Source organism: Tamandua tetradactyla, chromosome 25 (assembly GCF_023851605.1).
Source record: "Tamandua tetradactyla isolate mTamTet1 chromosome 25, mTamTet1.pri, whole genome shotgun sequence".
Lineage (NCBI taxonomy): Eukaryota > Metazoa > Chordata > Mammalia > Pilosa > Myrmecophagidae > Tamandua > Tamandua tetradactyla.
Window position 1 is genome coordinate 7,875,950 of NC_135351.1, and position 25,027 is coordinate 7,900,976.

General features: G+C 37.5%; 1 protein-coding gene and 1 long non-coding RNA gene across 7 annotated transcripts in view; one reads left to right on the plus strand and one right to left on the minus strand.

The window, feature by feature from the left end:
• The window catches only part of FARS2 (phenylalanyl-tRNA synthetase 2, mitochondrial), a 611,740-nt gene that overhangs the window by 222,877 nt on the left and 363,836 nt on the right, over positions 1-25,027 (plus strand). For all 6 annotated transcript variants that reach the window (XM_077143769.1, XM_077143770.1, XM_077143768.1 and 3 more), the window contains exon 4: positions 4,376-4,507. In XM_077143769.1, the coding sequence (XP_076999884.1) occupies positions 4,376-4,507 (132 nt within the window). The remainder of the gene's footprint in view (positions 1-4,375; positions 4,508-25,027) is intronic.
• On the minus strand, positions 4,353-19,830 carry LOC143669176 (uncharacterized). Its single transcript, XR_013168764.1, has 2 exons — positions 19,549-19,830; positions 4,353-4,472 (listed from the first exon to the last, which is right to left on the minus strand). It is a non-coding gene; the product is annotated as an uncharacterized LOC143669176 (long non-coding RNA).

Consider the following 25,027-nt stretch of genomic DNA (forward strand, 5'->3'; position numbering starts at 1 on the left):
AAATGTGAATAAAAACCACACTGAAATACCATTTTATACGCACTAGAATGGCTACTATTATAAACATGGAAAATAAGTGTTAAAGAGGATGTGGAAACAAGGAACAGTTGTTCATTTTCGTTGTTAATGTAAAATGATGCAGCTGCTGTGGACAGTTTGGTCATGCTTCAGAAAGTTAAATGAAGAATTTATATGATTCAGTTTATTCTAAAGTGCTCTTTCTTCTACCTGGTTCAAGGACAAATATTAAGGTGTTTACTTGTGATATTTGCTACAATCTCAAGAGTTGTAAGATTATTTTGAAGAAAGCTTTGAGCTTCATTTGTAATGTGGTTTAATAAATTATTAAATTCCAAAACCATATATACAGAGAGAGAGAGAACAACTTGGCATTATCTTTCATTAGATATGTAAATTATGTACATTCAATTTTCCTCTATAATCCCAATGAGAAATTATGAGTTTAATGTATTAATGAATCCATATGATTTGGATATACTTACTAAAGATTCCTCTTTATTAATATATAACTCAAAAAGAACATCGTTTTATTAGATATTTTCATTGTCTCCTGATAGTGACATAATGGAAAAGCCATACTCAATATAATTTTTTAAAAAGTTTATTTACAAACACTCTAATACTTACCATCCATAAATCTACCCCCCCACTGCAAACCCCTAGAAACCTCTACTCTACTTTCTGACTTTGAAAATTTGCCACACTTATTATAGTTTTGAGCCAGTTATATATTATCAAATCTTTTAATATAAAGCCCATGAGAAAATGCATTTCAACCAAATATAACGGAATTTACTATCGTTTTGAGTTCATCAGGAATTATCAAGAAGAAAGTATATTTCTTCAGTAAAAGTATTCAATAAATAATTCCACTACCAATAATTTAAAAATTGCTGTTAATGTGTCATATGCAATTTAAATATAAAATTCTAGAACATATAAAAGAATACTATGTTTTGGTTTCAGTTGCACATTGATATAATTTATTTTCAAATACTCACAGTTTATGTCTGAAGTGTTGCCATAAGCTGCTCAAAAATGGGATTTTGCCTTTCTCCTAATTCTGTGGAGGGACAACTTGGGAAGTGAAGAGCCCCTTAAGGTGGTGGAACAAAGGAAATGAATGGTTTATGGATTTGGCATTCTTCGCAGAGTCACATAGATTTAAAAAGGAATCTGTTTATACGAAGGATGAGGGAGTAAAAAGGATTGAAAGATTCTCCAACACTTTGGTTATGACTTTTCCCAATCTATGCTTTGTGTCTTAGTTTCTGTGATACTATTATCAGTATGTTTTCTCCACAACTCTTTAATTTTCATCATCTTCATCAATTCTGAGAAGTTGGGCGAATTTCTCCCTTTTGTGTGATTCAATGTGTGTAGCTTCATTGGAGACCAGTTACTTTCCTTGCAATTTGAAAAATACATCCATTGGAAAATTGGGCAAGGACAGTCAGCAGGCCATTATAAACAAGGTCTTAAATTGTATTACAGAAAAGGGGACATGCAACAGGTAAACATTTCCTCTGATGAACTTATTAAATATTATTAAAAGATTGTAATGCAAAATTAGATTTTCTAGTTTTTTAAGTGGCAAAGAAAAAGCCTTTCAGTAAAGGAATGTTCCTCGAGAAGGGGAGCAGTCATCAAGCTCCTTTTTATTTTATCCTGTTGCTGTACAAGCCTCTTCAATACGAATAGCTCAAATGGGTTGCATGTAAAGTCTCCTGTATCTATAAAAGCTCAGATTCCCATTAGACCTTATGCAATAAGTATTTATTTAGGGCTTAATAAACATTGACAATGGAATGATGAATCCACAATTAATTGTTTTAAGTACTGTTAATGCTTTAAAATTATTGCCCTCGGGCGAGGGAAATGGGCAATATTATAATTTGAGATATAAAGCTATATGAGCTAACCTCTGTCCAAATGAATACAGTAAAGACAAACAAAGAGAATTAATTTGTATAGATCTCACCCAAAACCATGTTTCAGGCACTTAGGTAATACTTAATTAGATCATGATGAAATCACGATGTAAACCCTGAGTCTGGTTCCACTTTTGGTAAAATTCGAGCCGAGCATGAAAAGCCATGCACACACAATTTGTTTTTCTGAATTGTTCTCCTGAAAGCCATTTGTGCTTACCTGCCAGGAGTTCCAAAAGAGTATAAAAAAGATGGTCTGTGTGCCAGTCCTTCTGTTCCCGGTTATATATTCCAATGCTTCATACATTTCTGTTTGCCAGCAGGATTATCTCTGGTGCTTTTAAATAAAAATATTGATTTGTCCAATGATGGACAAACGTACAGAAGCACAGATAGCTTCTTTGCAGAATTACAAATAAACAGCTACTCTGCACATGTGCACTTCTATACAGAAGAGTGTGGACTACCCTGAGGGACTTGTGGACATTTCCCCAAAGGCCTGCAGCAGGGCCCGCTTTTTTGCCTTGTTAGGAAAAGTGTTGGGAAAACCCACTCAGCAATAAATAGGAGCGAACTACTGGTATATTGCTTAGCTTTCAAATAATTATGCTTAGCAAAAGACACCAGACCAAAAAAACAGATCCATACTGTATGATTTCATTCTTAGAATACTGTAGCGAAAGCAAACTAATTCTAGTGACTGTTGATGCTTTAAAATTCACAAAGAGACTTTTGGGGGTGATGGATATATTCATCACCTTTATCGTGGTTTGATGGGTGTGTGCATGTCAGCATTTCTCAAATTGTATACTTTAGATATGTCTAATTTACTGTATGTCTATTATACTTAATACACCTTTAAAAATGAGGGAAATATTATATTACTATTATTAACAAAATTCAGTTGTCCCATGCTGTAGGCCACAGGTAACCAGGAAAAGAAATAAAATTAAAGCAGAACCGTCAAAGAAACAACCTCTACATTGTTTTGTGTAATTTCATAATTGGCACTTATGCAATTATAATATTTAATTAGATCCTGATGAAATAGAAATGTTAAACCCGAGTCTCTTTCTGCTTTTGGTAAAGTTTGAGCCAAGTATGAAAAGCCCATGCATATAAAATTTGTTTCATAATTCATTTCCCATCGTGAAATGTCTTTGTTGACAGGCAGGGGATTATGTTATAATTGTCAAGAGCAGTAGTTTGAAGTTGGACAGACTTGGGTCTGCAGTAGTCATCTGCTAGCTGGGCAACGTTGGGCTAGACACCTGACCTCTCTAGGAGGTTTTTCCCTACTCCATCTGTGAAATGGGATAATAGAGGCATAGTAAGCACTCAGTCAATGGAGACAATCATGGCTGATATTCTTATTCATGTCACATTCTGATTTCTGCAAAACTTGCAATGCAGATGATCTTGGGAGAGAAAATATGGTATTTTAAATCCGCAGGGGAAATGTAACATGGAGAATCAGATTCTTTAGCAAGGAGGCAGTGTTGCCTGAAAGAAGAGAAAGTTCTTTCATGTCCTTGTACAACGTGAAAGGAACAGAGGTAGGGGAATGTGAACGGTGATTTATAAAGTTTCCTTTGTATCTCTCAGAGGACATCCAGCTGCTAGGTGACCCTCTTCTGGTTTCTCTGCTTTTAGTGATCTCCACTGTTTGGGAATTTTAATCACTTTGAAATCATTAGTCTTTTCCATTCTGAATAGTAATATTATTGCTCAATGTCCCATATTTATGATTTCTTATTGAGAAATCGGCTCTGACATTCAACATTTTCTTCTTTTTCTTTAGGTGTGAGCATATTTATCATTCATATGTGGGAAAAAGTCATAGGTTGCTTAAATTTGGCTGATAGTTCTTATTATATTTAACTTTGATTTATTTAACATTTTTCTTTAGTGCTTATAAGTGTAACAATATATTTTAAGTATATCTTAACATATACTTGAAGATAATGCATATCCTACATGTATTTATAGAAATGAAAGTTGGTCAGTATACCTTAAATTGATCATATTGTTGATATGTAAGTTTGAAGAACAATATATAAAAACATAGTTCCTTTAACTCTGAAAAGATATCATTTTCTCTAACAGAAACTAACAGAATTGCCTACTCTCCCACATCTCGGCCTAGGTTTTCTTCTGTCTGGTGGTTGCAAGGATTTGACAGGTGATCAGTTTGGTTTCAGAGGCTTCTGGAACTGAACAAAGTGTTTTTCATATTGGAAAAGACATACCCAGTTTTCCACAAGTTTTAGGTTTTATGGCCTCACCCTAAAGTGTTACAAATTAGTTTGTTTGCTATTTATTTAAGTGGTATTGTAGTAATTGGTGTCATTAGCTGAAGGTCCAATTTGGTCACAAAAAAGTGTAGAAGGCCTTTTCAAATTGTTTTTTTTTTTAATCTCCAGGGCTGGAGATAAGATGGGTGGACTGCTACTTCCCCTTCACGCATCCTTCCTTTGAGATGGAGGTCAACTTCCGTGGAGAGTGGCTGGAACTTCTTGGCTGTGGGGTGATGGAACAACAACTGGTCAATTCAGGTAAAAAAGAATACAGAACTTCATTCACAGCCCCTCCTGAAAAACACTTTCTACCCGTTTAATGTCATTTCCATGCTCCTGTACATGTGTTTGCCTGCTCATGCAGGGACTGATCACATCACCATCTTTCTGTGCTGTCATTGTTCCCTAGATTAAGTGTCCTCTGATACTTAACTATGGAAGGACTTAATTTCTCATGTCTGATTGTGTTGAAGCTTCTTATTCTTGGAAGTCTTTGTGGTTACAACATACAGCTCAAATGCCTAAATGTTAATTTCTTATTTGTTGGTTCATTGCTTTATAATTGCCCCAAAGGCACTTGTTTCATGTCACGCAAAGTGTGTTTTGTCTTCCAAACTACCTAAGAACAAAACCAAAATATAATCTTTTTTATCCTTATGGTGTTTAATACAGTGCCCCAAATTCAGCAGAAATTTTATAAATGCAATAAAACACACTTAAAAGCTAATTAGGCCTGTAGTTTGTAGTCTTAGCCACTCTGAGGTTCTTGATGCCCTCTGACTGAGGAAGAGTATAAGATATGGTCTTGCATTAAATTCTTCCAGTGTCTGAAAGGACTTGATGAAGGTCTTTCCAGCTTCTTTTTGCAGGATCATTGCTTAATAAAAAATGATTATTTCTAAATTTAATTTCAGAGCTGTGATTTAAATAATCACCCTCTGAATTTAATGAAAAAGTTTTTTTTTTTTAGTTTAAATCCTCAGAGGGATGTTGGTTGGGATAGCATAAAGCAGTTAGTGGAGAGGAATGGGTGCAGCTTGTAATTTGGGGGTCTCCACCCTTCTGTGGAAGAAGAATGTTTGCTGGTGGGTTGGTGGCTCACTCTGACTGTGGGTTGTTTGCTGGCCTCCTGCAGCAGATGCAAAGCTCACCTTTGGTGACTGGGAATATAGAGGGACCATGGGGTCTGGATGATGTCTGGGCAAGGAGTTGGATAGAGAGTAAGAGTTGTGACAATGCAGAGATGGAGTGGCCATGAAGTATGGGAGTTAGTGCTACCTGAGCCAGGAAGACTGAAGTGGTCTTCCATTCTTTTTTTTTTTTAATTTATTTATTAATTAAAAAATAAGAAACAAAATAAGACAATATACATAATCAGTAATTCACAATATCATCACCTAGTTGCATATTCATCATTTCTTAGAACATTTGCATCCATTCAGAAAAAGAACCAAAAAGACAATAGAAAAAGAAAGAAAATGAACACAGGAAAGAAAAAAAAAAGATTATACATACCATATCCCATGCCCCTTGCTTTCATTAATCACTAGCATTTCAAACTAAATTTATTTTAACATTTGATCCCCTTTTATTTATTTTTATTCCATATGTTCTACTCATCTGTTGAGAAGGTAGATAAAAGGAGCATCAGACACAAGGTTTTAACAATCACGCAGTCACATTGTGAAACCTATATCATTATTCAATCATCCTCAAGAAACATGGCTACTGGAACACAACTCTACATTTTCAGGCAGTTCCCTCCAGCCTCTCCATTACATCTTGAATAACAAGATGATATCTACTTGATGCATAAGAATAACCTCCAGGACATCCGGAGAACATGGCGGCTTAGTAAGATGCGTGGGTCTTAGTTCCTCCTCCAGAACAGCTACTAGAGAAGTAGAAACGATTCAGAACAGCTCCCGGAGCCACAATAGAGACCAAGAAGACAGCGTACCCCATTCTGGAACGGCTAACTGGCTGGGAGAACCCACTCTGGTGAGATTGCCGAGGGGCGCGGGGTTCCCCGGGCCGGGGCGGCAGGCGGCCGGAGTCCCTCCCTCCCTCCTTCCCGGGCCGGCTGGGAGAATTGGACAGGCGGTCCCCTCAAGCTGCGGCGGCTGGCGCCTACCTCCCCCCCACGCGCGGCCCCCCGGACCAGCTGAGAGAATTGGATCGGAGATCCCCAAGCTGCGGAGAACGGCAACCGGGGTCCCTTCCAAACACGTGGCTTCCCGGTCCGGCTGGGAACGGTGGATAGACACTTCCCCAAGCCGTGGAGGCTGGCGCCCACCCACCACGCTTGGCGCCCCGGGCCGGCTGGGAAATTTGGACAGGCGTTCCCCCAAGCCGCGGAGGCCAGTGACCCTCCCCACGCGTGGATCCCTGGGCCGGCTGGGAGATTCGGATTGGCCCTCCCCAAAGCCGCTTCGGCTGGCGACCCCCCCCCCTACAGCGAGAGTTTTCCAAAGTTAAAGGAGCCACAGCATCTTTTACTGGTGGGACCCGCAGACAGATGAGCGCCACGAGCGCCACCTACTGGGCAGGATAAGAAAAACAGAGCCCAGAGATTTCACAGAAAAATCTTTCAACCTGCGGGGTCTTACACCGAGGGAAATCTGATTAAATGCCCAGACGCCAGCAGAAGATAACGGATCACGCTCAGAAAATTGAAGATATGGCCCAGTCAAAGGAACAAACCAGTAGTTCAAATGAGATACAGGAGCTGACACAAATAATGCTGAATATACGAACAGAAATGGAAAACCTCTTCAAAAACCAAATCGATAAATTGAGGGAGGACATGAAGAAGACATGGGCTGAACAAAAAGAAGAAATAGAAAAACTGAAAAAACAAATCACAGAACTTATGGGAGTGAAGGACAAAGTAGAAAAGCTGGAAAAAACAATGGATACCTACAATGGTAGATTTAAAGAGACAGAAGCTAGAAATAGTGAATTGGAGGATGGAACATCTGAATTCCAAAAAGAAACAGAAACTATAGGGAAAAGAATGGAAAAATTTGAACAGGGGATCAGGGAACGGAATGACAATATGAAGCGCACAAATATATGTGTTGTGGGTGTCCCAGAAGAAGAAGAGAAGGGAAAAGGAGGAGAAAAACTAATGGAAGAAATTATCACTGAAAATTTCCCAACTCTTATGAAAGACCTAAAATTACAGATCCAAGAAGTGCAGCGCACCCCAAAGAGAATAGACCCAAATAGGCGTTCTCCAAGACACTTACTAGTTAGAATGTCAGAGGTCAAAGAGAAAGAGAGGATCTTGAAAGCATCAAGAGAAAAACAATCCATCACATATAAGGGAAACCCAATAAGACTATGTGTAGATTTCTCAGCAGAAACCATGGAAGCTAAAAGATAGTGGCATGATATATTTAAATTACTAAAAGAGAAAAACTGCCAACCAAGACTCCTATATCCAGCAAAATTGTCCTTCAAAAATGAGGGAGAAATTAAAACATTCTCAGACAAAAAGTCACTGAGAGAATTTGTGACCAAGAGACCAGCTCTGCAAGAAATACTAAAGGGAGCACTAGAGTCAGATATAAAAAGACAGAAGAGAGAGGTATGGAGAAGAGTGTAGAAAGAAGGAAAATCAGATATGATATATATAATACAAAAGGCAAAATGGTACAGGAAAGTATTATTCAAACAGTAATAACACTAAATGTTAATGGACTGAATTCCCCAATCAAAAGACATAGACTGGCAGAATGGATTAAAAAACAGGATCCTTCTATATGCTGTCTACAGGAAACACATCTTAGACCCAAAGATAAACATAGGTTGAAAGTGAAAGGCTGGGAAAAGATATTTCATGCAAATAACAACCAGAAAAGAGCAGGAGTGGCTATACTAATATCCAACAAATTAGACTTCAAATGTAAAACAGTTAAAAGAGACAAAGAAGGACACTATCTACTAATAAAAGGAACAATTAAACAAGAAGACATAACAATCATAAATATTTATGCACTGAACCAGAATGCCCCAAAATACTTGAGGAATACACTGCAAACACTGAAAAGGGAAATAGACACATATACCATAATAGTTGGAGACTTCAATTCACCACTCTCATCAATGGACAGAACATCTAGACAGAGGATCAATAAAGAAATAGAGAATCTGAATATTACAATAAATGAGCTAGACTTAACAGACATTTATACGACATTACATCCCACAACAGCAGGATACACCTTTTTCTCAAGTGCTCATTGATCATTCTCAAAGATAGACCATATACTGGGTCACAAAGCAAGTCTTAACAAATTTTAAAAGATTGACATCATACACAACACTTTCTCGGATCATAAAGGAATGAAGTTGGAAATCAATAATAGACGGAGTGCCAGAAAATTCACAAATACATGGAGGCTCAACAACACACTCTTAAACAACGAGTGGGTCAAAGAAGAAATTGCAAGAGAAATTAGTAAATACCTCGAGGCGAATGAAAATGAAAACACAACATATCAAAACCTATGGGACGCAGCAAAGGCAGTGCTAAGAGGGAAATTTATTGCCCTAAATGCCTATATCAGAAAAGAAGAAAAGGCAAAAATTCAGGAATTAACTGTCCACTTGGAAGAACTGGAGAAAGAACAGCAAACTAACCCCAAAGCAAGCAAAAGGAAAGAAATAACAAAGATTAGAGCAGAAATAAATGAAATTGAAAACATGAAAACAATAGAGAAAATCAATAAGACCAGATTGGTTCTATGAGAAAATCAATAAGATTGATGGGCCCTTAGCAAGACTGACAAAAAGAAGAAGAGAGAGGATGCAAACAAATAAGATCAGAAATGGAAGAGGAGACATAACCACTGACCTCACAGAAATAAAGGAGGTAATAACAGGATACTATGAACAACTTTACGCTAATAAATACAACAGTTTAGATGAAATGGACAGGTTCCTGGAAAGACATGAACAACCAACTTTGACTCAAGAAGAAATAGATGACCTCAACAAACCAATCATAAGTAAAGAAATTGAATCAGTCATTCAAAAGCTTCCTAAAAAAAAAAGTCCAGGACCAGACGGCTTCACATGTGAATTTTATCAAACATTCCAGAAAGAATTAGTACCAACTCTCCTCAAACTCTTCAAAAAAATCGAAGCGGAGGGAAAGCTACCTAATTCATTCTATGAAGCCAACATCACCCTCATACCAAAACCAGGCAAAGATATTATAAAAAAAGAAAACTACAGGCCAATCTCTCTAATGAATATAGATGCAAAAATCCTCAACAAAATTCTAGGAAATCGAATCCAACAACACATTAAAAGAATTATACATCATGACCAAGTAGGATTCATCCCAGGTATGCAAGGATGGTTCAACATAAGAAAATCAATTAATGTAATACACCATGTCAACAAATCAAAGCAGAAAAATCACATGATCATCTCAATTGATGCAGAGAAGGCATTTGACAAGATTCAACATCCTTTCCTGTTGAAAACACTTCAAAAGATAGGAATACAAGGGAACTTCCTTAAAATGATAGAGGGAATATATGAAAAAACCCACAGCTAATATCATCCTCAATGGGGAAAAATTGAAAACTTTCCCCCTAAGATCAGGAACAAGACAAGGATGTCCATTATCACCACTATTATTCAACATTGTGTTGGAGGTTCTAGCCAGAGCAATTAGACAAGAAAAAGAAATACAAGGCATCAGAATTGGAAAGGAAGAAGTAAAACTATCACTGTTTGCAGACGATATGATACTATACGTCGAAAACCCAGAAAAATCCACAACAAAACTACTAGAGCTAATAAATGAGTACAGCAAAGTAGCAGGTTACAAGATCAACATTCAAAAATCTGTAGCATTTCTATACACTAGTAATGAACAAGCTGAGGGGGAAATCAAGAAACGAATCCGATTTACAATCGCAACTAAAAGAATAAAATACCTAGGAATAAATTTAACTAAGGAGACAAAAAACCTATACAAAGAAAACTACAAAAAACTGTTACAAGAAATCACAGAAGACCTAAATAGATGGAAGGGCATACCGTGTTCATGGATTGGAAGACTAAATATAGTTAAGATGTCAATCCTACCTAAATTGATTTACAGATTCAATGCAATACCAATCAAAATCCCAACAACTTATTTTTCGGAAATAGAAAAACCAATAAGCAAATTTATCTGGAAAGGCAGGGTGCCCCGAATTGCTAAAAGTATCTTGAGGAAAAAAAACGAAGCTCGAGGTCTCACGCTGCCGGACTTTAAGGCATATTATGAAGCCACAGTGGTCAAAACAGCATGGTATTGGCATAAAGATAGATATATCGACCAATGGAATCGAATAGAGTGCTCAGATATAGTCCCTCTCATCTATGGACATTTGATCTTTGATAAGGCAGTCAAGCCAACTCACCTGGGACAGAACAGTCTCTTCAATAAATGGTGCCTAGAGAACTGGATATCCATATGCAAAAGAATGAAAGAAGACCTGTATCTCACACCGTATACAAAAGTTAACTCAAAATGGATCAAAGATCTAAACATTAGATCTAAGACCATAAAACAGTTAGAGGAAAATGTAGGGAGATATCTTATGAAACTTTCAATTGGAGGCCTTTGTATGGACCTTAAACCTAAAGCAAGAGCACTGAAGAAATAAATAAATAAATGGGAGCTCCTCAAAATTAAATACTTTTGTGCATCAAAGAACTTCATCAAGAAAGTAGAAAGACAGCCTACACAATGGGAGACAATATTTGGAAACGACATATCAGATAAAGGTCTAGTATCCAGAATCTATAAAGAGATTGTTCAACTCAACAACAAAAAGACAGCCAACCCATTTACAAAATGGGAAAAAGACTTGAACAGAGACCTCTCAGAAGAGGAAATACAAATGGCCAAGAGGCACATGAAGAGATGCTCAATGTCCCTGACCATTAGAGAAATACAAATCAAAACCACAATGAGATATCATCTCACACCCACCAGAATGGCCATTATCAACAAAACAGAAAATGACAAGTGCTGGAGAGGATGCGGAGAAAGAGGCACACTTATCCACTGTTGGTGTGAATGTCAAATGGTGCAACCACTGTGGAAGGCAGTTTGGCCTGAATATAGAATTGCTATATGACCCAGCAATACCATTGCTAGATATCTTCTCAAAGGACTTAAGGGCAAAGACACAAACGGACATTTGCACACCAATGTTTATAGCAGCGTTATTTACAATTGCAAAGAGATGGAAACAGCCAAAATGTCCATCAACAGACGAGTGGCTAAACAAACTGTGGTATATACATACGATGGAATATTATGCAGCTTTAAGACAGAATAAACTTATGAAGCATGTAATAACATGGATGGACCTAGAGAACATTATACTGAGTGAGTCTAGCCAAAAACTAAAGGACAAATACTGTATGGTCCCACTGATGTGAACCGACATTCGAGAATAAACTTGGAATATGTCATTGGTAACAGAGAACAACAGGACTTAGAAACAGGGTAAGATAATGGGTAATTGGAGCTGAAGGGATACAGACTGGGCAACAGGTCTAGATACAAAAACTCAAAAATGGACAGCACAATAATACCTAATTGTAAAGTAATCATGTTAAAACACTGAATGAAGCTGCATCTGAGGTATAGGGTTTTTTTTTTGTTTGTCTGTTTGCTTGTTTGTGTGTTGTTGTTTTTTTTTACTATTATTATTTTTTTTGTTTTTTTCTCTATATTAACATTCTATATCTTTTTCTGTTGTTTTGCTAGTTCTTCTCCTAAGTCGATGCAAATGTACTAAGAAATGATGATCATGCATCTATGTGATGATGTTAAGTATTACTGATTGCATATGTAGAATGGAATGATTTCTAAATGTTGTTTTAATTTCTTTTTTTTCTTTAATTAATAAAAACAAAAAAAAGAATAATCTCCAGGATAACTTCTCCACTCTGGAATCTCTTAGCCATTTATGCTGTGTCTCATTTCCCTCTTCCCCCTTTTGGTCGAGAAGGTTTTCTCAATCCCTTGATGCTAAGTCTCAGCTCATTCTATGGTTTTTCTCAATCCATTTATGCTGAGTCTCAGCTCATTCCAAGATCTCTGTCCCACGTTGCCAAGAAGGTCCACACCCCTGGGAGTCATGTCCCACATAGAGAGGGGTAGGGTGGTGAGACTGCTCGTTGTGTTGGCTGGAAAGAGGGGCCACATCTGAGCAACAAAAGAGGCTCTCTTGGGGGTGACTCTTAGGCCTAAATTTGGTCTTCCATTCTTACTCTTCAGTAACCTGCATCTGGAAATGCTGTGCTCCAGAAACTGCACGGGTTCTCTCCGTTCTGCTGAAGATGGCTTGGGGGAAGGCCCAACACTGCCAAATCCTTCAATGATGGTTTTCATCACATATTTGAACGACCTTTAAGGGCCATAGAAAAGATTGAGCAGAATGGTGGTAAATTAGGGCAAGTAAAACTTTTGAAGTCTGGGTTGGGCATCTGAAAACCCTGGGCTTTGGTCATATGCTCTGTCGATTGACAACTTTGTGGCATTGAGCAAGTTGCTTAACCCCTGTGAGACTTGGTTTCTCATAGTTCAAATGAACATGAGAATATCTGGCTCAGAGTATGATTATGAGAATTTATTAAGGTGATACTGAAGTTCTTAGCACAGGATCTGACAGAATCAGATCCTGGTATATTGATAGCTGCTGGAGTGCAATGTACCAGAAACGGAATAGCTTTTAAAAAGGGGAATTTAATAAGTTTCAAGTTTATAGTTCTAAGGCCCTGAAGATCACCAAATTAAAGCAAGTCTAAAAAAATTTTCAAATTAAGACACCATCAAGAGGTTACCTTCACTCAAGAAAGGCCGATGAAGTTCAGGGTTTTTCTCTCAACTGGAAAGGCACATGGTGAATATGGTGACATCTGCTAGCTTTCTCTCCAGGAATCTTCTTTCTTGAAGCTCCCCCGGGGAAGTTTTCCTTCTTCATCTCCAAAGGTCTCATGGTTCTTGTGAATCTCTCATTGTTCTCAAGCTTTCTCCAAATTGCTTCCTCTTTTCAAAGATTCCAGTAAACTAATCAAGACCCACCGGGAATAGGTGGAGTCACATCTCCATGGAGATAATCTAATTAAGTTTTCCAACATACAGTACTGAGTAGGGTTTAAAAGAAACAGTTGCTTCTACAAGATTGGATCAGGATTAAAACATGGCCTTTCTAGGGTACATAATCCTTTCAAAACAGCAGACCACTACAACACATTCATTCTTCAGCCTTCCTTTTTCAATAGAATTAATTTTAAATTATACTAAAATGAGAAACAGAGAAATTATTTTCCTTCTTTTACACATCCATTGTTGATGTCATTCCAGAGGCATCCCCCTCCCACCGTATGGTTTGTTTTTCCCACTGCTTTCTCAGCCCTTTCACAAAATATGCTGGGTTTAAGAATTAGTGTGTTTCCAGGGAGCACAGAATAAAAAAGAGGTCCTTTATCCTGTATAGATTATTGTAATGCCTGGATATATCCTAGAGTATATTAAGGAGATATTCAAAAAGTATTGACAAAGTCCACTGAAAGAGGGGAGAAAAAATATGGAACTATTAAATTTTACCATCAGGGAATCCCCTGATACTCTGTCAAACTTTAGGGATACACAAATCAATAGGCCATGCCCTCAATCAGGAGACTTACATTTGTGAAGCTTATGTAGGTAGTGAAGAAGCTTAGGCTACCTATAGGCTATCCTGAGAGTTACTTCTGGAGGCCTCTGTTGTTGCTCAGATGTGGTCTCAGCTTCTCCAAGCCCAACTCTGCAAGTGAAGTCATTGCCCTCTCCCCTACATGGAATATGACATCCAGGGGTGAAAGTCTCCCTGGCAACATGGGAAAGAATTCCCAGGGATGAATCCAGACCTGGCACCATGGGATCAACAATTTCATCCTGACCACAAGGGAAAAAGAAGTATAATTAATAAAGTATCAGTGACACAGAGAGTTCAAATAGACTCAACAGGCAACTCTGGAGGTGGCTCATACGCAAGCTTCAGGTAGACCAATCATAACCTGCCGACCCCCAACCACAACCATTCCAGCCAACCTTAAAGAACACCTAGAGCAATATATAAGTTTCCACAAGGGCTCTATGCACTAGAGTAATTCTCCAGAAACCTTCAACCTCCAGATGGGTTACTGGTCCAGGTAAGTCCTGAAACATAGCCCAGCCTCTCCAGAACACCAGATAGTTCCATCTCATCTCCCTACTCCATATTAATGACAGACCCTTCCAATATGAAAAATTAGAATGCCATAGCCCAAACACCCCTAAAAAAAGAGATGGAAAAATCAAAGGTGATGGCGAAGTTATGCAGAGAAGAAAGATAGGATTTAGCAAATGAATATGAATGCTGAATCATTAAATTGATATGTCTTTTAGTCTCCAGTATTTTAGAGCAGCTCGAAGTAAAAACCTAAAATTGTGGAATTGTAACCCATGTCAAATTCTGAAATACATTCTATAAGTAATTGTGGTGCTGTGCTTTGAAATTTATAGTGTTTTTTATATACGTTATTTTTCATAAGAAAAAGAAGGAAAAAAAGTTGATTGTGATGATAAAAACATATTTAAGCCCTCTAGCCTCCTATATTCTGGAGCAGCTAGAAGGAAAAATATGAGAGGATCATATGATAGCCCATAATAAACTCTGGGATCTGTCCTGTTACTACTTTTTGAAAACTATTGCTTTTTTATTTCTTTGCTTTGTTTGTATGTTAAACTATAAAATTATAAAAGTTAAAAAAAAAAAGTATTAGTGTGTTTCTCAGCAAAGTCCCCCATCTCATTAGACTAAAAAATAATAATAATTTTAAGTGAAGTATTTGTTCTATTCTTTGCGCAATTTTATTTTATGTCTCTACGTTAGCTACTAATAGTATAAATAATTTGGCATCATGATTGCATCCTGTCCTCGATATTTTTAGTGGTTTCAAATCTTTGTTTTTATATTTCTGTGCTTTGTACATTGGGAAGGTATGTATTTTTTCATAAAATTATATTTTAAAGATTTGGCAGATAATTTATTTAAGTAATCTGTTACTTCTTAGAAGTTGCTTTGGATAAAAAGTTTTGAGGTTCATTATCTATGTCAACTACTGGTTGGGTTAAAATAAATATACATGTCCTATCATCTACAATTTCCAGTATTGGAGGCTGTGTGTGTAGGATTTACATGCATACCCCTCATTAAAAGGGAGCAATCATATTTAAATTCTGTTAAAAAAAAAAACCAGAAAAGCACCTGATCTTTTTAAAGAGCGAGTGCACTCTCAGCCATGGTCAATTATAGCTATCGCTGTTTGGCCCATCAAATAGGACAAAATTCAGCACAAGCTTTTTCATTGTTTTACATTTATATGGTTGGAATATTTTAACATGGTCAATGAAAATCATCAAGGTGTATATCATTTTATAAAATCATCTTATAATGAATCCTGATTCCATAATCAAAAGGAACCAGCAAAACAAATAAGGTGCTTAGTTAGCGCCTTGATCCTGAACTAATGCATGTTCAGCACTTAAAGTTGTAGAGACATGGCTGAGAGTTTTACCTCTCCTGGACTGGGAAAGTGCCTCCAATGGGGAAGGCACTTTGACTCCATCAGGGCTGGGCTCATGGGTATGCCAGAATATTTAGAAAGATTATTAAACTTGCCCAGGGATGAGCCATTTCTTATACTTGCTGCAAAATTGAGCCAAATTACATCTCCTTCAAAGATATTTTTGCTCTAGAGTAAAATATAAGATTAATCTCTCTTCGAAAAGAACATGAATTGGAAAATAGCCTAAGAGCTTGTCATGGTCAGGTTCATGTGTCAACTTGACCAGGTAGTGGTGCTTGTCATGGTCAGGCAAGTCCTGGCCTGTCTTTTTCTATGAGGACATTTCAGGGACTTAAATCATGATTATGTTGGCTGCATCCACAACTGATTGCATTTGTACTCACCTATGGGGACTGTCTTCTGCAACTAGTGATGCTTAATCTAATCACCGGAAGGCTGTTAAGGAGGATTCAGAAGAGGCAGTCACTCTTCCTACTTCAGTCAGCGAGCCTCTCCTATGGAGTTTGTCCAGGCCCTTCATTGGAGTTACCAGCTTGTGGTCTGCCCTACAAACCTTGGGCTCTATATTCTCACGGTTACGTGAGACACTTTTATAAATTATTTTATCTGTGGATATATCCTGCTGATTCCGTTTCTCTAGAGAACCCTTGCTAATACAGAGCTCTTTTGTCTTAAAAATATTCCAAGTAAACTTTTACACATCCCCAATTAACATTTGATTATTACCGATGTGGCTGAGAAGTACATCTAGATGTAATTTATTAATAATACATGGTGAGATTGGGATGAGCTGCTTACTAGGGTGGTAGTAGGTTGTGCTGGGGTCTGGCCTGGGGAACCTGCACCCATCCCGCAGCATTTTAATGGACTGAGTGTTTCTGCTGGGAGAACCGAAAATGCTGCTTTGTGAGCACCCATGACTCATATGGTCAAATGAAAAGTCAGTCAGTTTAGCAGTCCTTATATGCTTGGTCATTTTAGAAGGTTTTGAGAGTATTACATAATTCCTAGATGTTTGACCCTTCTTATGTGTGGCCCATTAAAAAGGACAAAATTCAACACAAGCTTTCTCATTGTTTTAGATTTATCTGGGTTGGGGTATTTTAACATTGTCAATGAAGATCATGAAGGCATATATTGTATTTATAAATTTATCATATAATAAATCTTGATTTCATAATCAAAAGGAACCAATAAAACAAAGCCTAAAAAAAGAATAGATTACTTTAAGCTGCTATATAATGTATATGAAATAAATTTTAAACTTTTGTGAAACTAATTGCTGCTATTATATTTAGATGTTATAGTTCATGGTTAGAGCTGTTTATCAATAGAATGTCCATTTACAGAAAAGTAAGCTTTCACTAGTAGGTGTGATGGTTAATTTCCTGCATCAATTTGACTAGGTTATTGTGTCCAGTTGTTTGGTCAAGCAAGCACTAGCCTGAATTATGACCGTGAAGGTATTTTATAAATGGGTTTACATCTATAGTCAGTTGATTGAATCTACGGCTGATTGCATCTACAGTCAACAAAAGATACTACCTTTATCAATGAGGAAAGTCTCCTTATCCAATCAATTGGAAGCCTTAAAACAAGAACTCAGGATTTTAGCTGTCACAGAGAAGAATTTTGGTCTCTACTTGAGCTAGCCACCTTCTCCTGGGGAATTCAAATACACCTTCATCGAGTTTCCAACTTGTAGCCTGCCCTGGGGAATTTAGCCTTGCCAATCCCCACAGTTCCATGAGCCAATTCCTATAATAAATGTCTTAATATTTACGTATGTAGTAATTATTTTACATATATGTGTGTTTGTGTTCTGTTTCTCTGGAGAACTCTAAGGTAGTAGGAGATAGGTAAACAGAGGTTCTCCTGGGTGTCCTAGGAAAGATTTCTAATGAAAAGGAACTAGATTACCTCTTTAAAATTGAGTCATCTCTATTTCCACGATTCTAGATTGAGTGATTGATTTTAAAAAAAGAAAAAAAAGAGGATGGATAAGGAAGAAGCAGGAAGAAAAGAAAAATCAGCCTAAGAGTATATGCATCACAATAGAAAACATGGAATACTAGGAGGAAATATGTGTTGTTAAATGCCTTTTAGACAAAAAAAAAAGACCATATTGATGAATACACAACTATGTGATGATATTGTGAGCCATTGATTGTACACCATATATAGAATGTTTGTATGTCAAGAATGTTTGTATTTTTGTTTGTAAAGGTTTGGCATTAAAAAATTTAAAAAAAAATTCCTTTCAGGGTAAGAGCTAATGCCAAAGAGTTATGAAGCATTTTGGTTTTGTTTTTTAGACAAAAGATCTGAATAAATCCCATGCGTCTTTCCCAGGAGTGCCTGGTTTCATGGGGCCAGAGCTAAAGCAAATCAGGACTCTTCAGCTCTCATATTAGTTGTCACTTGGAATTGTGCTTTGCCATATGTTTTCCAGCATCCTTGATGGGTTTTTATGAGGTTTATTCACACAGTAATCGCCTGAATGTAGTTATCTGAAGCAGGCTTCCCAGTCATTACTAGACGTTAATGAGGCCACTGTTCTGCAATTAGATCAGCAACTCAGGCATTGTGGAAGAAAAGGCAATGTGGAAAAAAAGAAGCAAAGGAAAGAACACCTAAGGTCAAATATGTCTGAGAGAGTCACTGTGGTGGTAGGACGTGCTGCAAGTTGTTAGGAAATTGTGCGTTTAAACTTTACGGTAGATATCTTGCAAGAGAGGGAGACTGGAGCAATGAAGAGAAGACCTTTTTATAAAGGAAATGCTGTGTAGGCTTCTCTCTTCTAACTTGAAGTTATTATGACAATGTTCTGTTCTGTATTTTTAGATTCAAGTGTGTTTTGACACTCTAGTTGAAGTTTTTAAACTGTGTGCCTGACAGTCACTAACCACCACTTTATTTGCAAGTACAGACAATTTTATGTTTTCTGAATTCTGTGGCATAGACTGGTTATATTTCATCCTTCGAATTCATTTTTGCTGTTCTTTCTTTTTTCCTATCATTTTCTTTCCTCCCTCCTCCTCCCCTCCCTTTCTCTCCTTTCCCTTCCTTGCCCCACCTCCTGTTTCCTCCTCTCTCCTTCCTTCCTCCCGTCCCTTTCCTCATCTCCTCCCCTTTCCCTTCCCTTATGCAGCACTTCCAACAAGTAATGAAATTTACTATTATAGATTCTTCTTCTTTTATAGAGTTCTTACAGAGCTGCAGGTAATGCTAAAATAACCAGAAACCAAAGAAACTAGACAGAACAATGACAGTAGCAGGCATCAGCTGGATCCCAGCTGTATGCCGCACTCCTCACTAAGTGCTCAGTGTGCTTTATTTCATAGCAAGACCCCAAATTAGGTACTGTTATTCCCATTTCACAGCCCTAGAAAGGCGACCAGGAACAAATAGCTAGATAGTGGTAGCAGACTTGACCACATCTATCGATGCCAGTGGTAACTGCTCTGCTCTGCTGCCTGAATAATAAATTGCCCCATTAGTTCAGGTATAATTTTGAAACAGCTACAAATTCATTTCACATACATTGCCCTGCCTTACGTGGCATGAAGAACTAAAACAAAACAAGACAACAGATGACAATATGTGTTCTCTAGTTTCTCTTTGCCTCTAAAAATGGGCTAGACCACCATGTACATTACCTCCTATGATCAAGTGCATTCAGCTCAGAGCATGAAGTGAGATCGCTCATCTGAGCCATCAGTGAAAGCTTGTCATTACCCTTTGACGGTGACTGTAGCACATATGCACTTATGTGCATGGAATGAGACTCTTCCAGGTAGCTCACAGAATTTTCCTTTATTTCTTCTTCCTCAAGTTGTAGCTTCTTCACCATTGCTTACATGTCGTCATTGTGATGTGGGTGATGACGTCTTGATGATGAGCTGATTGTTTTTTCTCCAGGGAGGTATTTTGAGGGCTGTACTGAGTCATGCCCCCAAATAATATGCACTGATTTCCCATTGAGCTGACTCAGGCTGCTAATGCCTTTTCATATAGTCTATGGAACAGGAACATCTAAAACGATCACCAGGGCAGCTATATGCTATGAATGTACCAGGAAGAAATTTACCATTTATTGAGCCCCTGTGAAGTTTAAAAGATTTTTCATAGACTGGGGTGGGGAGGGGGAGGGAAAGCTCAAAGATGGAAAATAACCTTTTAAAAACTGGCTCTCTTTTCTTATCTCATCATTAAAATTTAACAATGGGCTATTTTGGAAAAACCTTGTTAATACAAACTTGAACAGTTTCTGGTTCTAGATGACCATTGGTTGGTTTGCTAATTTGTTTGTTAAATAGTTCCTAGAGTCATTCTAAGGCTATAGAAGAGTGAATAACCTTTGTTCCTGTCTTTAAGATTATCCTAGTGCATACAGATGAAAGATACACTACCATGCGATGAGCGTTCCTAAGAGAAGGGCAGTGGACTTCTGAAGGCGAGAGATTGGAGAGGATTGTGCCTAAGCCTTGTTCTGGTTATGCTGGGGATGGGAAATTGGTGAGGAAGGTGTTTAACCACAGAATGAGGTAGGCTCCTGTTTGCAAGCTGTGTCTCTGCTCGGCTGCCCTGTTGACACACCAAATGCTTCTTCTCCTGTACTTGTGTGTCTGTTTTCAGTTGGTTCCTCTTTGATAACTGATCGTGGGAACCATTACACACTGAACTTGTACTGTTCAGTGTCATTGAGCTAAGCTGGAGAACTTTTCGCTGGCATGTACAAAGTTAGCAGGCTCAGTTTATGTACAAGTGGGCATGCCATCTTCTGAGACAAGGCCGTGTGCTAGACACAGAGGAACACACAAATGTGGGTTAGGTGTGACTTTTCCCTGCAAAAATTTACAGTGTAGCAGGGAAGATACTACCGTATAATTAGAACATGTAGTATAAGTGCCATTTGAGAGAAGAAGCTTTTGGAGAGGGTAAGAAAGAAGTGTGTCCATCAGTTGGCTCATTGGAGACTGGCTAGAAGAAAGAGGTGGTCTTTGACCCTGGACTTAAACACTTCTCAAACGTATGCCTAGTAACCACCTGGAGAGTTTGTTTGCAATGTTGCTCAGAGAGTATCACAGAGATTCTTTGATGGGGACGGGGTGTGCATTTTAAACAGACATCAAAATGATTCTTGTATGAGTGATCCGTGCTCAGACCATGCTTTGACAGGTTGAGTTTTTTGCCTCAGCCTCACTGAAGTACAATTAAAATATAATGAACTGTGCATATGTAAAGTGACAGTTTGACCAGTTTTTTTTTTTAACATATGTGTGATCTGTTAAACCAGTATTTAACTTGTGAAACCATCAATACTATCAACATAATAAACATTTCCATCACCAGCCAATGTTTTCTCCTGCCCCTTTGTAACCTACATCTTCCTCCAACTCTGTCCCATAGCAACCACTGATCTATCTTTGGTCACTTTAAATTATTTTGAGTCTTCTAGAATTTTGTATAAATGGCATCATACAGGTCGTATTCTTTATACCTAACTTCTTTCCATCAGCCTAGTGATTTTGAGTCTTTCATGTTACTATATGCATCAATAATTCATTACTTTTTATTTTGAGCAGTGCTTCATTGCTTGGATATACCCCAATTTGTTTCTTCATTTACCTATTGGTGGACATTTGAGTTGTTTCCAGTTTGGGGCTATTATGAATGAAGATGCTATGACTATTTTTGTGCAATCTTTATATGGACATACGTTTCTGTTTCTATTGAGAAAGAGCCTAGGAATGGAATGTCCTATAAATGTCAGATCAATGTAGCTGAATGGTAGTGTTCAGAATTTTATGTCTGTTGCTGTTTCTTGTTTAAAAAATTGATAGAAATTCTCTTAATTTCTCAGAAAAGTGTGTTAACATTTCCTGTTTTGCTTATGAAATTGTGTTGCCCTTCAATTATGCCAATTTTTCTTCATGTATTTGGAGGCTATATATATTAGATGCATACAGCTACTTTTGTAGCAGTATGTCTTCCTGATGAATCATTATGAAATATCCATCTTTTTCTCTGGTAATTCTTTTTTTCTTAAAGTCTGTTTTATTGATATGAAATTATAATTGCAGCCTTTCCCCACTCCTCACCCCAATTTTCTTTGTGTTAAAGATACATGTACTCTATCTACATACATTGAAACCCTTGCCATTCATTATTATAATTTTTGTCTTAAACAGTCAGTTCCATTTTTAAAAACTTGAGTAAATTAGTATTATTTTATATTTACCCAGATATTTACCATTTATCTGACTCTCCCTTTGTTCCTGAAGATCCATGTTTCCTTCTGGTATTTTTTCACTCAATCTGAAGAACTTGCTTTAGCATGTCTGCTTTGTGATGAATTTCTTAGTGTTCTTTTATCTGAGAATGTCTGTTACCCCCTTATCACAACTATATTTTTATTGAATACAGAATTTTGGATTGATGGCTTTTTCTTTCCCCCCAGCACTTGAAGATGTTGTGCCACTATCTTTTGCCTCCTTGGATTCTGATGAGAGATCCATCATCATTTCAACTATTGTTCCCTTATATATAGTACGTTCTCTTTTTCTAGCTACTTACAAGATATTTTTCCTTCATCTTTGATTTTCAGCAAATGTGATTATGATGCATTTTAGCAGGGTTTTCTTTGAGTTTATCTGTTTTTTTGGGTTCAGTGAGTTTGAATCTCTCTATATATTTTTTTTACCTATTTTGGGAAGTTTTTCCAGGTAACTTGTCTTCCTCAATCTCTTTTTCCTCTCCTTTTAGATCTCAAATTACACCAATGTTAGACTTTTTTTATTGAGTCCCAGATGACCCTAAGCTTCTCTTCATTTTTTCCCAGTCTCTTTCTTCTGTTTTTCAGATTGGATAATTTCGATTGTTCTGTCTTCAAGTTCAGTGCCTCTTTGCTCTGTCATCTACATTCTACTGGTCATCGAGTAAAATTTTTATTTCATATCTTTTTTCTTTTCTTCAGCTTCAAAATTTCCTTTTGGTTCTTTCAAATTTCTCTGCTGAGAATCCCTGTATTTTCATTCCTATACAGTGCACTTTTCTTTACCTCATGGAGTATTGTTTTAATAGTTGCATTTAAGTAGCTGTCTGACAGTTCCAAAACCTTGGAGATGTCAGGATTAACATTTGTTGAGAATTGGATACATTTTCCTGGTTCTATGTCAAATACTTTTGCATCGTATCCTGGAAGTTGTGTATATGGTGGGCCTTGTTATGTCCTGTAGTAAATATTATTATTTTGTTTTATTAGATGATAAACCTGGTTAAGTTTAAGTCAAGGGTTCTGACTTGCTTCCTGCGGCAGTGATTCACATCTCTTTCTACGTCTTTGCTATGCTCATTTGCATCTGTCCCACACAAGTGTACTTCAGGGGTTTGTCTGAACCTTATGTGCATGGTTCGCATGTCGGTTCAGTTCTCTAAGCTTTTACATGCTGGTTTGCATCCATGCATGCAGTGTAGCTCTGGGATTGGAATGAATCTCGTACGGATTCACACGTAGAATGAGGACATCCCTTTTTGGCTCCCTTTGCTCCAGGAACATCCCCTTCAACTTTCTAGCTCACAAAGGGCTTCATCTCTGAGAAACCTGCCTATGAAAAGACAGGTTTCTCTTAGAAGTTTAGATGCCCGTGATGTTGTGCAGCTCTGTTCCTGGAGCTCACCTTTGAGGCAAAATCATGTGGAAAAAAACAAATGAAACAAATAGGACATTATTGTGTGGGTCATGTCTCCAAATTTTGACTCTCCATCACACTTTCCCTATGCTTGATGAATTTCAGAATCCTCTCTTCATTGTTGTTTGGTACTTGTCCAGAGATCTTAGTCCAAGGGGTAGACTGTAGTGGGCTACCCCTGTAGTCCAAGAGGTAGACTGGACTGCCCATTAGGGCACCCCAAACTTTAGATTAGATAGGAAAGGTACTCTGGGTAAAGAGACTGCATAATGCAAATATGTGGTGGCAGAAAAGTATGGGTGTATTGGCTCCACTTGTATACTGAATCCAGAGCTTGACTAATCAGAATTAAGTACAGTGGATTTTTGAGGTAAAACGACAAGTTGAGACTAAGAATTGTCAAACCCTGATCCCTTCCTTTCTCTCTCCTTCACTTCCTTTTCACTCTCCCTTATTTGCTTCCTTTCTTCACACTGTCCTAATTTTCTCCCTCCCTTTAATTTAGTACTGGCCTTTTTAGAACCCTTTTGCAAACAAATACACATCAACCTCATAGATAGTTTTTGCTTTTCAGTACGTCCTAGTGACTTATTTTCAAGCTGTCAGAATAGAGATATCTGTTGAAATATTTACTTAGCCTCTGTCCTTTTTTCTTTTTCAAAATGGATAATGTGGTCTTAAGATTTTTTTTGATAGAAGAGCAATCTATAATCATTGAAAAATTAAGATATTTAAGTATAAAAAAGAATATAAAAATAACTGTATCATCACTTAAATGAAACTTTAAAAATATTTAAATATTCATGCAAATACAAAATTGTCAGATATACCTATGTGTATACTTATTTATTTATAAATAAAAATAGAATCGTTCTTTGGATGTTTTTTGTATTGTTTTTCTTTCTCTACAAATAGGACATGAGCACCTTTTTGTATTACCAGATGTCCGTCTACATTGTCATTGTTAGATCCATTATTGATGGATCATGTTTGGTCAGTCCAGTATCGATGGGTTGTTGACAGTCAACAATCTTTATACATGTGTCCTTGCACGCGTGTCATAGTATTTCCCTGGGACAAATTTATAGAAGTGGAACTGCTGGTTTTCCCCCCATCCCTCAAGGTTTATGATCTGTCTGGCCAGATACACGTAGAAAACTGCACTACTTGAAAGGATCTTTTCTCCTAAGGCCTTGCCAACACTGAACTGTCAATTTCTTTACTCTGCATTTGCGAGGGAAAAAAATACTGCACTGTTGCTTTTCTGTGGTCATTAATGTAATTGAACATGTTTCTAGAAGTTATTAGCTTGGTCAGTATTTTTATGAAAAGGAAGCTAGGATAAATATATGCATGAGTTCCTACCCCCCATCCCCACTTCAAATCTAAAACCTTATTTCATCTCTGTGCTCTTAACATGTGCACTTCCAATTTTACTGATGAC